The 13,388-nt window shown below is 34.6% G+C and overlaps 1 protein-coding gene across 1 annotated transcript in view; it reads left to right on the top strand.

The window, feature by feature from the left end:
- tacc (transforming acidic coiled-coil protein) overlaps positions 1–11,808 on the top strand; it is a 146,776-nt gene extending 134,968 nt beyond the window's left edge. Inside the window, 5 exon segments of the mRNA XM_045760382.2 lie at positions 1,842–1,929; positions 4,597–4,755; positions 5,500–5,837; positions 7,281–7,430; positions 8,682–11,808. Coding sequence (XP_045616338.2) covers positions 1,842–1,929; positions 4,597–4,755; positions 5,500–5,837; positions 7,281–7,430; positions 8,682–8,871 — 925 coding nt within the window. The 3' untranslated portion in view covers positions 8,872–11,808.
- Positions 11,809–13,388: the final 1,580 nt, after the last annotated feature.

Below are 13,388 nucleotides of genomic sequence, written 5' to 3'. Positions count from 1 at the left end.
GTTAAACTTTGGTTTTTGTTTAGACTTACACTCAAGTTTTGCTTTGTTTTTTTAACATAGTAAGGGTTTTGAAGTAATGAAATTGAATGCCATTTTGCCTTCGTTTCAACCCATGCATTATTCACACTTAACTTTTATTCCCAATAACATATTAGTTTGTGACTTTCAGTATGTAATTAGACACTAAACAGCACCGTTAACAGCGTGTACAATTTGGTTTATGTGCATAATTGCCTCCTTATAGGCATAGTCTCTGGTGCGAGTTCGTGTAGTAACCTCGTATATATTACAAAGTTACAAATTTGATGAACTAGTTCAATTAGTTTACTGTGAGCCCCATGCATCTCATATGGGCTAGTTAGTTTAATCATATGATATGTTATCCTGACCAGCAAAGCAGTATACAGTACCAGTAAAATAGTCTAGGATAGCACTCAGTATGGTATAGCCTGACTGCTGGGCAGGTTATATTGCCTGCATTATAAATGGATCTTTTAAACATTTTAATAGACTGAGCCTATGGCCCCATCTCTTTACATTACAGTATTTCTATTTCTATCTCATTCTCTCCTGTTTATCTCTTTCTCTGTATATATCTTTCTCCCCCCCTTCCTCTCTTCCCCCCCCCCCCCTTTCCTCTCCCCCCCCTTCCTCTCTTCCCCCCCCTTCCTCTCTCCCCCCCTCTAATCTCTCTCTCATTCGTTCGTTTGTTAGTTATACCATTATATATAGCATTCTCTCATTAAAGCGCTATATGACAAAGTGCTGGGTAGACTGTAACGACACTTGAGTAATTACACACAAAGTATATATTTTTTTGTCTGAAATTTTATTAATTGTAACCTTGTGTTCAGTAGTTGGTTAGACTGTATAAGAATACTTCCATCTATTGGGGATATCTTCAGCTAGAAGGTTACATACTTAGCAGGGAGATGTGGGGGGGGGGGGGGAACGGGGATTTGTTTTGTTTCTGAATTGGTGTCTATGAATTTGGAATGTTCTTAATATTTGTAATACCTGTATTGTTCAAGTCAAGAAATGTTTGAACTTTGAGTAATACATTTTAGGATGCTGTAGTATGGCTACTTTTTTGTACCATCAGGATTGTTATTGTACATCATGAACCTTACATATTTGGAGATGTTATTGTAAATAGAAACTAGAGATAACTGCACTAGTACAGTACTCCATTTACCATGTAAAATTAATGTATTTTACTGTATTATGTACTGTACATGTGTAATATAATTTATTTTAGTGTGGCATGTATTATTGTACACCATAGCACAATATGAGTGTAGTATTGCATAGTTAAATATTGCACATAAAGTGTGACTAATACACATTAGTAAGAATACATTACTATCATTTTACAAATTAATGTAATGTGTTAAGACACAAATGGCTTAAAAATAAGACCAATAAAGTGTCAGTGGAAATAAGATGGCAGTTGCTGTTGTCTACAATATATGGAATTTTGCATGTAAAAGTAGTGCTAAATTATTTTTTAAATTTGTTCTTCTTGGTTTCTAGAAGCTAAATAATGCCCTATTGCTTGAGTTCATAATATCTGTTGTCAATACAGTAGTTCTAAAATGCAATTTTTTTCACCTGCACATTTTTGTCACAATTTCTTGTTGGTTAACGTTTCATATCGTGTCCATGGAAATGCCCATGGATGATATCTTTGCATTTAAAGAAAAAGCACTTATGATAACTATTAAAATAGGCTGGAATATTTTTCTTGTGATTCATCAAAAGAATGAAAGCAATTTCTATTTGTTTATTGTAATTTTAATATTGTAGATAATGCAAATAATGTGATGTATTGCATTTGACAGTCACAGTAAACTGAGTGGAGATGAAGTGACGCCCACCAGAGACAGAAGAGACCACCCAGCAGTTACTCCGGTCTCGCCTCAACACAAGGTCAGTACATTGTTAAATCAAATTTTCCAATTTGATTTTTATATTTTCTAATTTATTACATGTACTTTGATAAACACCTAGCAGAGTGCATCCATCCATCCAATAGCCGACATCTCCCAGTGTCTTCCTGGTTTGTCTCTCATAAAAAAAAAATTTCATCACTAGGGCAAAATATAATGACATTAATCTTCCAGTGTCGTGGTCTCTTCTGTTTGTCACCAAGCACACTTCCTTAATCATAATCTTCTTCAAAGTCGTATATACTGTCTGATTGTTGCAAACTAATAATCATCCTGCTCTATTCTTCAACATTAGCAAGTTCTCTTGTTTTTTATTCCCATAGTGGTTGTTGAAGAATTAATATCCCCCCGTGGCAAAGTGGTAACACACTCGCCTGGCATTTTGTGAGCACTTTGGCCTAGGTTCGTACCCTGGCCGGGAAGGATTTACTTGGCGCCAATCCAATTATATATATAAATAAATGTGGTACTGTAACAAGTCATTTTTGTCAATATTGTACTATTATTGTGTTAGCAACCTTGTTGGGTATTGTCTGAAGGTATACTTTATAGTTCACATAAAAAAAAAATCGGTTGCAATGTTCATGGGATTAAGTATTTTAAGAATACCATAGAGTATTGGCTTGAAATTTTAAGACACATATGATGGTGCAAGAATGATTCCTATTATTGTTGACCTATGTTGCACCCTAAGGGTAGATGTCAGAATCGTTTTAAAGTTGAGGGCGAGTAACCTTGAGCGTTCTCATAAACATACCTGCTCTGTTGCCAGGGGATAAACACACTACAGTAGTCACGATTTAAAATGATATCGTTGGAAGATTGCACATTATGTGCAATCTAGTTTAGAAAGAAAAAGCAAAGAAATATACTGTAGTACAATTAATATTTTGATCATAATGTAAATTTTCATCATAACCTCAGTTGTTTAAAAATTGCAAAATCTCTATAATTGTAGTGTACTGTATTGGATTTTTCCTTTAAAGATTTAAAAAAAAAAAAAAACTGTTCTTAACTCCACGTTTGCTAAACCTGCCACCACTATTACCATAACACCATCACCTCTGCAACCACTATTATTGATGTCACTACCACCATTTGCATCTTCTACCCTTTTAACAGTAGCCTGTGCTTATCACAGGCTGCTGTCAAAACAGCCTGAACTTGCTGTTCACTCTCCCGTATTCACACATCTTTGCTTACTACAGTAATCTGTAACCATTGCTTTCCCAGTACATACTTATTACACTGCCGATTCCTAAAATTGGGTGACTTGATCAGAACATATCTAGTTGTTATTCTGCTAACAAGTCATACCAACATGCATAGCCTCTTATATAATATATTGACAAAACTTTACATTTTGTATCTCAAAATATATTTAAATGATTTTTGTAATGTACTATGTATTACGGATTTCATTAGTGTTGCGTCATGTAATTGTTAATGAAAAATATCACAAATAAACGAAACATTTGGTGGTTAGGTTTAATTTTTTATTAATCTCTCTCTTAAATGAGATGTGTTGTTCGTGTATGAACAAGATTCACTATGGCACTGATAGCTCTTGTGTTACGTGAACATGCTGTGGGAATCCTGTATGTGTTATCATCAGTTTCAGGAATCCTGTGTGCGTTGTCATCAGTTTCAGTATTTCATGCATTACATTATAGTTGTCCAGTTCTCTGGTTTTTATATTTAATTTTTATTCATTATTTGTTTAGGTAAACTTGCTTGAGAAATTAGCTTTGTTTTGCACTTGCAAATATATTATGCTTACTTTTTATGTTGATGAAAAAATTTGTCTTTCTTTGCAACAATAAACTACACACTAAACGGAATCAACAACGGAATTCACATTTGTGTTGCCAATAAACTTAATTGCTTTTTCTTTTTTTAGATCTTGTATTTTTCTTCATGATAATTTTGTATCAGTACATGTACAAATACTGTACATATTCTATAATTTTTACAAATAAGAAAAAATTACCCCCAAATTACAAACAGCTGATTTGGATATATAAAGGCAGGGGTCCAGACCTAATTAACCCTTTAAGGATGCTATTTCTGAACCCTGGTTGCTCTCCCATAACTAACCTTATCAAATGTTTGAAACATTTACTTGAAAGATAGAATTACAGATGACAATGTACAAAAACGTAACAACTTTTAACTTCAGTATTTACATAGTTACTCCTTTAAAAATTTAAATATAAAATGCTTTATCATAATTCCCCCCCCCCCCCAAATCATTAACTACAATAATTAATGCTTAGTTAATTTTTTGTAAATATCTATGAACACAGATTATAATTCATTATTTGAATGGGTTAATGAAACAAAAATAAGTATAGTATATACAATGGCAACCTTCTGTTTCGAGTGAAAAATAAAATATAGATTTAAATTTTGTTGGGAAATGACCACAAAAGTTTATGTACTGTATTGAAATTAGCCTCTTATAATAAATGTAGAAAATATATTAAAAAAAAGTTTCAAGGTCGGTTCTTAAGAAGTACAAGTTAATTAAAATTAGAAAAAATTTATATACAATAACAAATTAAAAAAATTATACAGTATAAGTACTGTACATATTTTGTTTAATAAATCTAATTGGCATTTAATTAATTATTTCTACAATATTTAGCAAGTCCCGTCCACATCTTCCCCTGCTCCACCGCGTGAGGAAAGATCAGCTCCTGAAGGGACCAGTAGTCCTACACCCCGTCCGAGTGATACCTCTGAGCGCAAGTCCTCATCACGTCCTTCTTCCATCCCACCGGAGGGTTATGTGACTGCTGCTGAGGTACGACTACTTGAAGACTCGCTGCATATCCATAAAACAAAAGATTCAAAATTGATAATTTAGTGCAAGAAGTTAACCAGACAAAACACACATGCTGGCAACTTTATTTCCAGCTTGCTTTTGGAAACTTATTATTTTATTATTTTATTTTTAGGTTTATAGATGCTGCACATGATGCCACAAAGCTGATGCAGAATATAATAAGATTAAACCATATTTTACTTGCTTTTGTCAGTAATGTATGTCGTGAAGTGAATGAATGTTATGTTTTAGGAGTTAGCCATTTCATGTACGCATGTGTTTTGGTTTAGCTTTTGATCTTTAAACCCATTTGCTAGCACACAGTTTCTTTAATACTTCAATACCCCTGGAAATGTTAGTGATTGTGGTCCTTAGTTGGTGACCATAAATCTTTTTCTTATTTTTTGGATGCAATATTTCAGTATTTTGTGTTTCAACCAAAGTGCTTCAGATTTCTTTAAATTATTTTTGGCTCATACAATAATCACATCATTTAAAAAAAAATAGCAAATGTAAGCAAAATAAGAATTTAAATGTTAAAAAATAATGATGTATTAAACTTTGCAAGGTTTCTGTAGGATTTAATATTTCATGTCTGGTGTCCAACTAGGTTATTGCATCAGTATTTCCTGTTTTTCTCCTCTAATCCTTCTGTCACCATACACACACTTCTGTACCTTCACTAAATGCCATGCTAATTCAGGAATTTCCTCTTTGTTATAGGTACAAGATCTCCTGAAGCGTCAAGAGTTAAAGTTTGAAGAAAAACTGCTTCAAGTAGAACTAGCGGCTGGAGAGAAGGAGAAACAGTTGCGGGAAACCATGAAGGATGAGCAGAAAGAGCTGACTACCCTAGGAGAGTCTATGGCTGAACTGACAAACTCACGTGATGCATTGTTGAAGATGGTGGGTCAGTACAAAGGAATGCTAGCCTCTCTGGTTAGTGAGAAAGAGAAGGAAAAACAAAATGCTGATGAGAGAATTAAAGCTCTAGAGGTTGAGAGAAACCAGGCCTTGGAGGACCTGGCTAATGTAGAGGTTGCTTTCTCTGATGTTCACAGGTAAATATAAATTATTCTCAGCAATTCATATTGTCAAGAATTATATATAGACTTATTTTTTTACTTAAACTTTTAGAACGTAAATGCAGAATAGAAAAACCTCCATAATCTCCAATTTCATTAGAGATTTGTTTTTTAACTGTATGTAATAATGTAATGTCTAACATTTACTAACAATGTTAATTTTTCTTTTATAAACTCCCAGTGTTTACACGTATAGTGAATTATGTATAGGAGAGAATGTGTGTAAAGTAGCTTTCCCATGCTCTTGTGTAGTATAGCTGCGCACCAACTCTGCCACTCGGGGAAGAGGGGGTTGTGGTCGAGCACAGAAGTATACTGTATGTGTGTGGCTGTGCTGTGAGGCCACACATGCACCTCTGTGCTTGACCAGAACCAAGTTTCCTCCGAGTGGCAGAAATGATGGAGAGCTATGCTACACAAGAGCATAGAAAAGTTACTTTAAAAGACATTCTCTCCCATACACAACTCAATATACTTGCCAACACTCAATTTATACAAGAAATGAACATTGTCATAAATAAAAATAAGAAATAAAACACACTGACATTAAATAAAAATGGTTAAATTAATAAAAGTAAAAGCTAGACATTACAATAAAACTTCATTTTGTTTTATGTACACTGTTTCCAAAAAGCATGTAATATGCTGAATATTGTGATTTGAACAAGGAAAAAAAAGGTTTAACAAAGGAATTGACAAAAAATCATAACGATGATATATTGACATCAGTAGGCATAATTTTATATACAACAGTTTAAATAGTATTATGATGCTCATAACCTACATAGGTTATATAAAAATTGTTTTGTAAATAAGGTTAGTCTAGTTAATATGATAAGAGTTGATTTTCTGATAATTAAAGGGGAAGATTATACAGTACATGTAGTGAGCCTTTTCAGGGAAAGGGCATTTTCAGAAATGATAAGGATTTAGATAGATGGGGAAATCTTGATTTAATTAATGTATTTACCACATTCAGATGTTGAATGGAGCAAATTTCCCTACCACTACAGCTATTTTTTTAAATAATGAAATTTACACACCAATCACTAAGAATATCATAGCCCATTCTCTCGATTTCGCTCTTGTGAAAAATGAAGTGGATTATAACTAGAAGTGTCAAAACCTAGGCTACCCACATAATCTACTACAGCTAATACTCATTAATCCCTAAAAACATAAATAATAATGTGTTTCTAATTTCCCTAAACCACACCAATTTTTACACAAGTCGATTGCATAAAAAATGTAGTGCATTCAGTAAGAGGATGGGTTGTTCCCCCTCATGCATGCACACACCTGCCTTACCCCACTATGTACACAATACACACTCCTTTGCTCACTCACTAAATATTTTTAACTATCTTTACATTTATGAATAAGTGCCATTCAGTGTAATTAGTTTTTTCTTATGTGCAGAAAATACGAAAGAACAAAACAAGTTGTGGATACGCTTAGAAGAAATGAGGAGACACTCCGTGGGGCCGTTGCAGATTATGAGACCAAACTACAGAAACAAGAACAAAAATTTATAGAATTCCAAAAGCATGCAGAAGAGAAAATTCAATTGTAAGTTGCTATAATACTTTTTTTAGCAAGTTAATTTATTTATCTCTTTTCAGCAAAAATGCTAATAAATATACTGAAATTCCTTCTCTTTTTGCTATGAAGTGCTCAATCAGTTTTAAAATGGTTTGAGACTGTTTAATTACCTAAGTACAGTATAGTCATAGGATGAGAGCTTTGCTCGTGGCATCTTGTCTTCTTTATAATCTTTGTCTCATGACATTTTGAAGCTTCCGATGGTTGTGGCACATGCTGATATCTCATTTAACTCATTCTATCTGTGTTATCGCTGGCAAAAAAATTTAGTACATGTTTATTGAACATCTTTGCTCTCTTAGCTTAAATCTTTGGCCCCTTTTTCTTGATGTTGCAGATTTTACACAAATTCCTCCATATCATATGTAGATTTGTCATTATTTTGTAGGTACAGTATTGAACATATTGCTCTTTTTCCTCTTGTATACTAGCTTTGGCATATTTATCAAGTCAAGCCCCTCCTAATACCTTTTGTGTTTTTGGTCTGGGACCCATTTAGTAGCTTGTCTTGGCAACTTTTCTAATTCATTGTGTGACCTATTATAGGTCATGTCGTGTATGTTGTAAATGCTTGTTTTCGTATTTCTTTGTGAATTTAAGTGCATTCCTGAAATTGCCTAGAGTAACAGGCCTACCTAAACCCTAGGATTTAAATATTTATTTGAATCCACATAGGGAGTTTGCCTCCACTTTTCTGGGAGGAGCCCAACAGCTTAAGGGAATCACCAGGGCTCTACTAGAAAGAGGCATATCCTTACATTCAATACTGGTTGTTTGTGCATTTCACTCAAAACCTCCACTTGCCCACTGCTGGTGGTACCCTTACACTTTATTTTCTTAAATATTTCTTGCTGACTCGGTTGTTAAGTTTCTACTTGTTTCGCTCATCCTGGATCCATCACTTTCATACGACCTGTCTCTGTCCACCTTGTCAGTAGCACCAGGAATCAAGTACAGGTATAATAGTCTCACTTTGTCTATTTCTCCAGCATGTGAATTGTTTGTCCTCTTGGTTTACATTGTTCTGTTTATGGTTGCTAACCTATGCCTTTCTCAAGCATTTTTATGTGTGCTACATACAGTATTTCAATACAAGTTTCTTTTTGTTGTGTGTAATATCCTGCATGTTTGTGTGTGTACATATATAATTACAGACATAATATACAAAGTTGCATTATACATGTACTGTGTACATAAATTTTATTTACATTTCCTCAGAGCAAATGAAGAATTTGAAGCCATGCGGAAAGCCAATGATCAAGAAATGACAAAAATGGCAGCACTTCTTAAAAAGGCAGAAATGAAGATCATGTCCTTACAAGATTCCTTTGACAGAAAAACTCGTGAAAACCAAGAATTAACACAGCTCTGTGATGATCTAATTAACAAAGTTGGATCCTCACACTAAGGAATACAATTCAGATAAATGGTGAACTTTATTATTGTGAAGTGTGACTATAAGCACCATGATGATGTAACAGTGAAAGTATACCCTGTTTATCATTCAGTGGGAGAATCTGTGATGACATTGCCTAAAAATGGGGTCTGTATATTTTCTTTTAATTGTTCATTTGTTATTGAAGTTTATTTAAATCTGCATCAAGGTATTTAAGTTGAAAACCATCATAATTTACTTGTGACCTGACATTACAAACATGCAAATTTAACAACACTGAAGCACTAATAATATTATCAAGTTGTTCTTTTAAATGTTATTTAATTTGTCTTTAATTTTGAATTACAGTACTAAAAATTGACACACACCAAGATCTATTTTTAAACTGGTAAATGTGTCAAACAGTTGCCCTGGATTTTTTTTTTGCCCAAGCCATTGTACATATCAGATATAGTATTTAAAATTGTCTAGAAGGATTTTGTGGTCCCTCTAGTGATAAGTAGCCTGATGTATGGCATTATGGTCTGAACTGTGTCCCTGCCATCTGTTGCAAAATTGTAAATAATCATACAATACGGTGTATATGCTTTGCCACGATAATGTTCCTCCACTCTAGACTTCATGTACTTGAAGATATATCTACAACATAACTGCATACACTCCTAGAATTAAAGTAATTGCAGATGATTAATATACTTATCTTAAAGGCTTTCACTGATGGAAAAGTTTTGTACTTTTTCTATTTTGTGACATTATAAATGATTACATAGCCATTCCCTGGACTGGCTCTTACAAGTACCCTAATATCCAAAATTTGCTTGTGTTAATTTGCTTTTAAGATCGCCTGGTCAAGAAAAGATTGTGTAGAACTATATTACTCATGGATGAATAATACCAGAACAAGGATCTGTACAGATAGTATTTTCTGCGTATTATTAACAAAAGGACAAGAGGGTTAGGGCTGTGATAATGCACTAGTTTCAGCTTATCAGCAAAAGCTGCCAAAAACCTGCCATTTAGATATACAGTATTGATATATTATTAGATGCTTTACCAGTTATAAAATAAAGCACAAAGGTTTATTCACGACAACTGTTAATAACTTGGTAGTAGAGAGCACAAAGTGCTGATAGCAAAGTAAAGAAATGCCAAGATTTAAATACAGTACTTGAGTATTTGTAAATGTAATTTTTCCTGTGAGGGCTTTATCAGATCTAACAGATATACAAAGCTAGTGTTTTAAATGTGAACAACTGAGAAATGGTGAGGTCAGTGAATTCAATGTGAGAGACATGAGGGATTGCATGTTACAACATGTTTCTGAAGTACAGTATTAGTTTAGCAAGAGGAGTAGCCATGTTAAACTTTCCTTCCTTGCTACATCATGCTGAACTACTGTCATAAATTGTAACTAAATTCCTTCACTTGCTGACCTTAACCCTTTCCCATTTTCTTCTAATAAGCCTGATTAATACAGTAATTTCATGAAGCCATAATAGGTGAAATATTGTCTACAAATTGTCTAAATCTTATCTTGGGATTTCTTTACATTGTTTTTAAATTGTACAGAAGAGGGATATATTCAGTTTCAAGACTCATAATGATGAAGATTGTGAAAAAGTGGATAACATGAATCTGAATTGGTTAGATGAAAGTCAGTTTCATTGTTCTTGTGTTTTTAAAACTTAATAATTCATCTTCCTGTACAAGGTGTAATAAAAATCAGACTAAACATGAGTGAAAGCACTGAGGGTTGTGAAAGTATAATGCATTATACAAATGCATGTCTGAAGTGTCTCAAGTCTTTCCCTCTGAGTATTGCATCATCTCAATTTCAGTGTTGCATAATAGGGTGAAGCGTAGGTAAACATTCGACAGCATTTTTCTGTGCAACTAATAATTCTTAGACACAGTCTCATAGAAATCCATGGTTCACTTGTGAAATATTTGTAGAACATTAGGCCTTCATTGTTATATGTATGATAATGACGTAGCCACGGCTGCAATTTGCACTAGAGAGCATGGGAAGAGGCGATGAACTTAATTGCAGGACACCAGATGTGGACTTTAAGGTGCTATATTCAATTTTGCAACCCTGATCAGTTTGACCATATATTCAGTTGAGCTTTTTTTTTAATTACACCTTATATTATAACTCGCAAGCCTAATTCAAGCTTGAAACAGCAGTGTTTTGTCACTATTTAAAAGAAGCTACAAACAAAAAATTATAACTTAAAAACAGTGCTTTTCAGCCTTCTCATTATTTTGATACACACATGCAGTACACAGTACATATATACAATACAAATTTATTGTGTGCTCCCACATTCATGAATCATATTTGTGGAGAAACAAACACCTTTGCACACTACAAAACTGCAGAGTGATGCTCCATATTCTGTGCTTAAAATCTTTGGAAACATCCTAGAGGTAGTAAATATTCCCTTATGGCAATCCACTTGCTTAAGCATATACAGTATATTTAACATTTAAATATTAAAGTGATGGAAGCTTATTGCACTATAATTTAGACCCTTGTAATATAATTTTCAAAAATCACTTGTAATTTGTTTTCAGTCAGAATCTCCAATTTAGTGCGAAAATAACTTTGACTAGAAAAATTGTGCCTTATAATGGATGGTCAATGAAAAAGTGCTTGTCATAATTGGAAAATAAATAATTGCCAAAAATTTAAGATACAACCACCTGCTACCCACTTTCCCGACAAAGTAGGGCACGTGACCAATTATCGAAGCCATTTAACAAAGTGTGCTGGTTGTTTAAGCAGTATCCATATGTACATATTGTGTTAAGATTTAAAATCCCTTGCAGTTTCATACCTCTTCTGTGGCTTTTTGCCCTATTATTTATTGTTTTTCTTTCACAAATATTGGTTTTATTCAGATGTGACTATTCTTTATGTACTATAAAAATTAAAATTAACACTCATCAGTTTGTGTTATATTCCCAAGTAGTAATATGCAACCACATGTGTAGCCAACAAAATTTAATATATTTTCAAGAAAGTAACTTCATGGAAGCATACATTGTAATTGTGTGTGAGTTCAATATGTATCTATATCTAAATATCTTGTTTCCTCTGCAGCTTCTCTTCCTCGATGTGAAGGCTACACACACACACAATCTTCCAAAGGCATTAACAGTGCCTTTGACTAGAAACGTTTTCGGACACGTGATGTGCTATCGAGTGAAAGTGTGGGTTATCTTGAGATCTTGAGATGATTTCGGGGCTTTTAGTATCCCCGCGGCCCGGTCCTTGACCAGGCCTCCGCCCCCAGGAAGCAGCCCGTGACAGCTGACTAACTCCCAGGTATCTATTTTACTGCTAGGTAACAGGGGCATAGGGTGAAAGAAACTCTGCTCATTGTTTCTCGCCGGCGCCTGGGATCGAACCCAGGACCACAGGATCACAAGTCCAGCATGCTGTCCGCTCGGCCGACCGGCTCCCGACCATTACTCCATGAATGGGTAATGTAACAGTCAAAATAACATGATAGTATGGTACTGTATATTCTTAATACTTGCAACTTCATGATAATTTTCACTACAAAGCATACTACACTTGTTGGCAATGCCAAACTTACAGTATTTGCCAGTACCTCTTACTATAATCACCATTATTAAACAATAACAAATCCCACAAAATTAAAAGTAGGAAAGGATTATGTACAATCCATTTTCCATATTCATAGAATAGGAAAGCATTGGCCATGATAAAACAAAAGTCAGTCATATTGTAAAAAGGTTATTTTATCAATGTAAGGTACAGGGGGCCTGACAGCTGAGTGGACAGCGCTTCAGATTCGTAGTCCTGAGGTTCCAGGTTCAATCCCCGGTGGAGCTGGAAACAAATGGGCAGAGTTTCTTTCACCCCTGATGCCCCTGTTACCTAGCAGCAAATAGGTACCTGGGAGTTAGACAGCAGCTACGGACTGCTTCCTGGGGGTGTGTAACAAAAAGGAGGCCTGGTCAAGGACCGGGCCGCAGTTATGTTAAGCCCTGAAATTATCTCAAGATAACCTTAAGATATCCTTCCAATCTTATTCTGTAAGCAACTTAAATTTTATTCTCAGTTTTTGTCATATGGCATACTGTATATGCTATAACATGCATCACCTGTGACAGGCACAGTTTTACTTTCTATAATGTTCTTATAACATTTACCCCATTCCACTCTTCATTAATATTTCCCTCTTTCACATAAATCGAGCACATCGAACTTTCCTTCTTTGACGCAACGCCCAGCTCTGAGGCTATTTGACCTTAAGGGAGAATTGGGTCCCAAGTCCAATGCTCCACACCCCTATAATGCAGGGAATGAATGGCTAATTGCACAACATACTGGTTTGAGGTTGCCACATCCCTATAATTGAAATACAGTGGGGCCTCAACTTGGGAATTTAATCCGTTCCCAGAGACGGGTCACAAGTCGAAAATTCGTAAGTCAAAACAAATTTTCCCGTAAGAAATAATGTAAATTGAATTAATCAGTTCCACACCTGCAAAAA

The sequence above is a fragment of the Procambarus clarkii genome, chromosome 66 (assembly GCF_040958095.1).
Source record: "Procambarus clarkii isolate CNS0578487 chromosome 66, FALCON_Pclarkii_2.0, whole genome shotgun sequence".
Classification (NCBI taxonomy): Eukaryota; Metazoa; Arthropoda; class Malacostraca; order Decapoda; family Cambaridae; genus Procambarus; species Procambarus clarkii.
The sequence above is the reverse complement of the archived record's forward strand: the minus strand, read 5'-3'. Positions and strand labels throughout refer to the sequence as shown.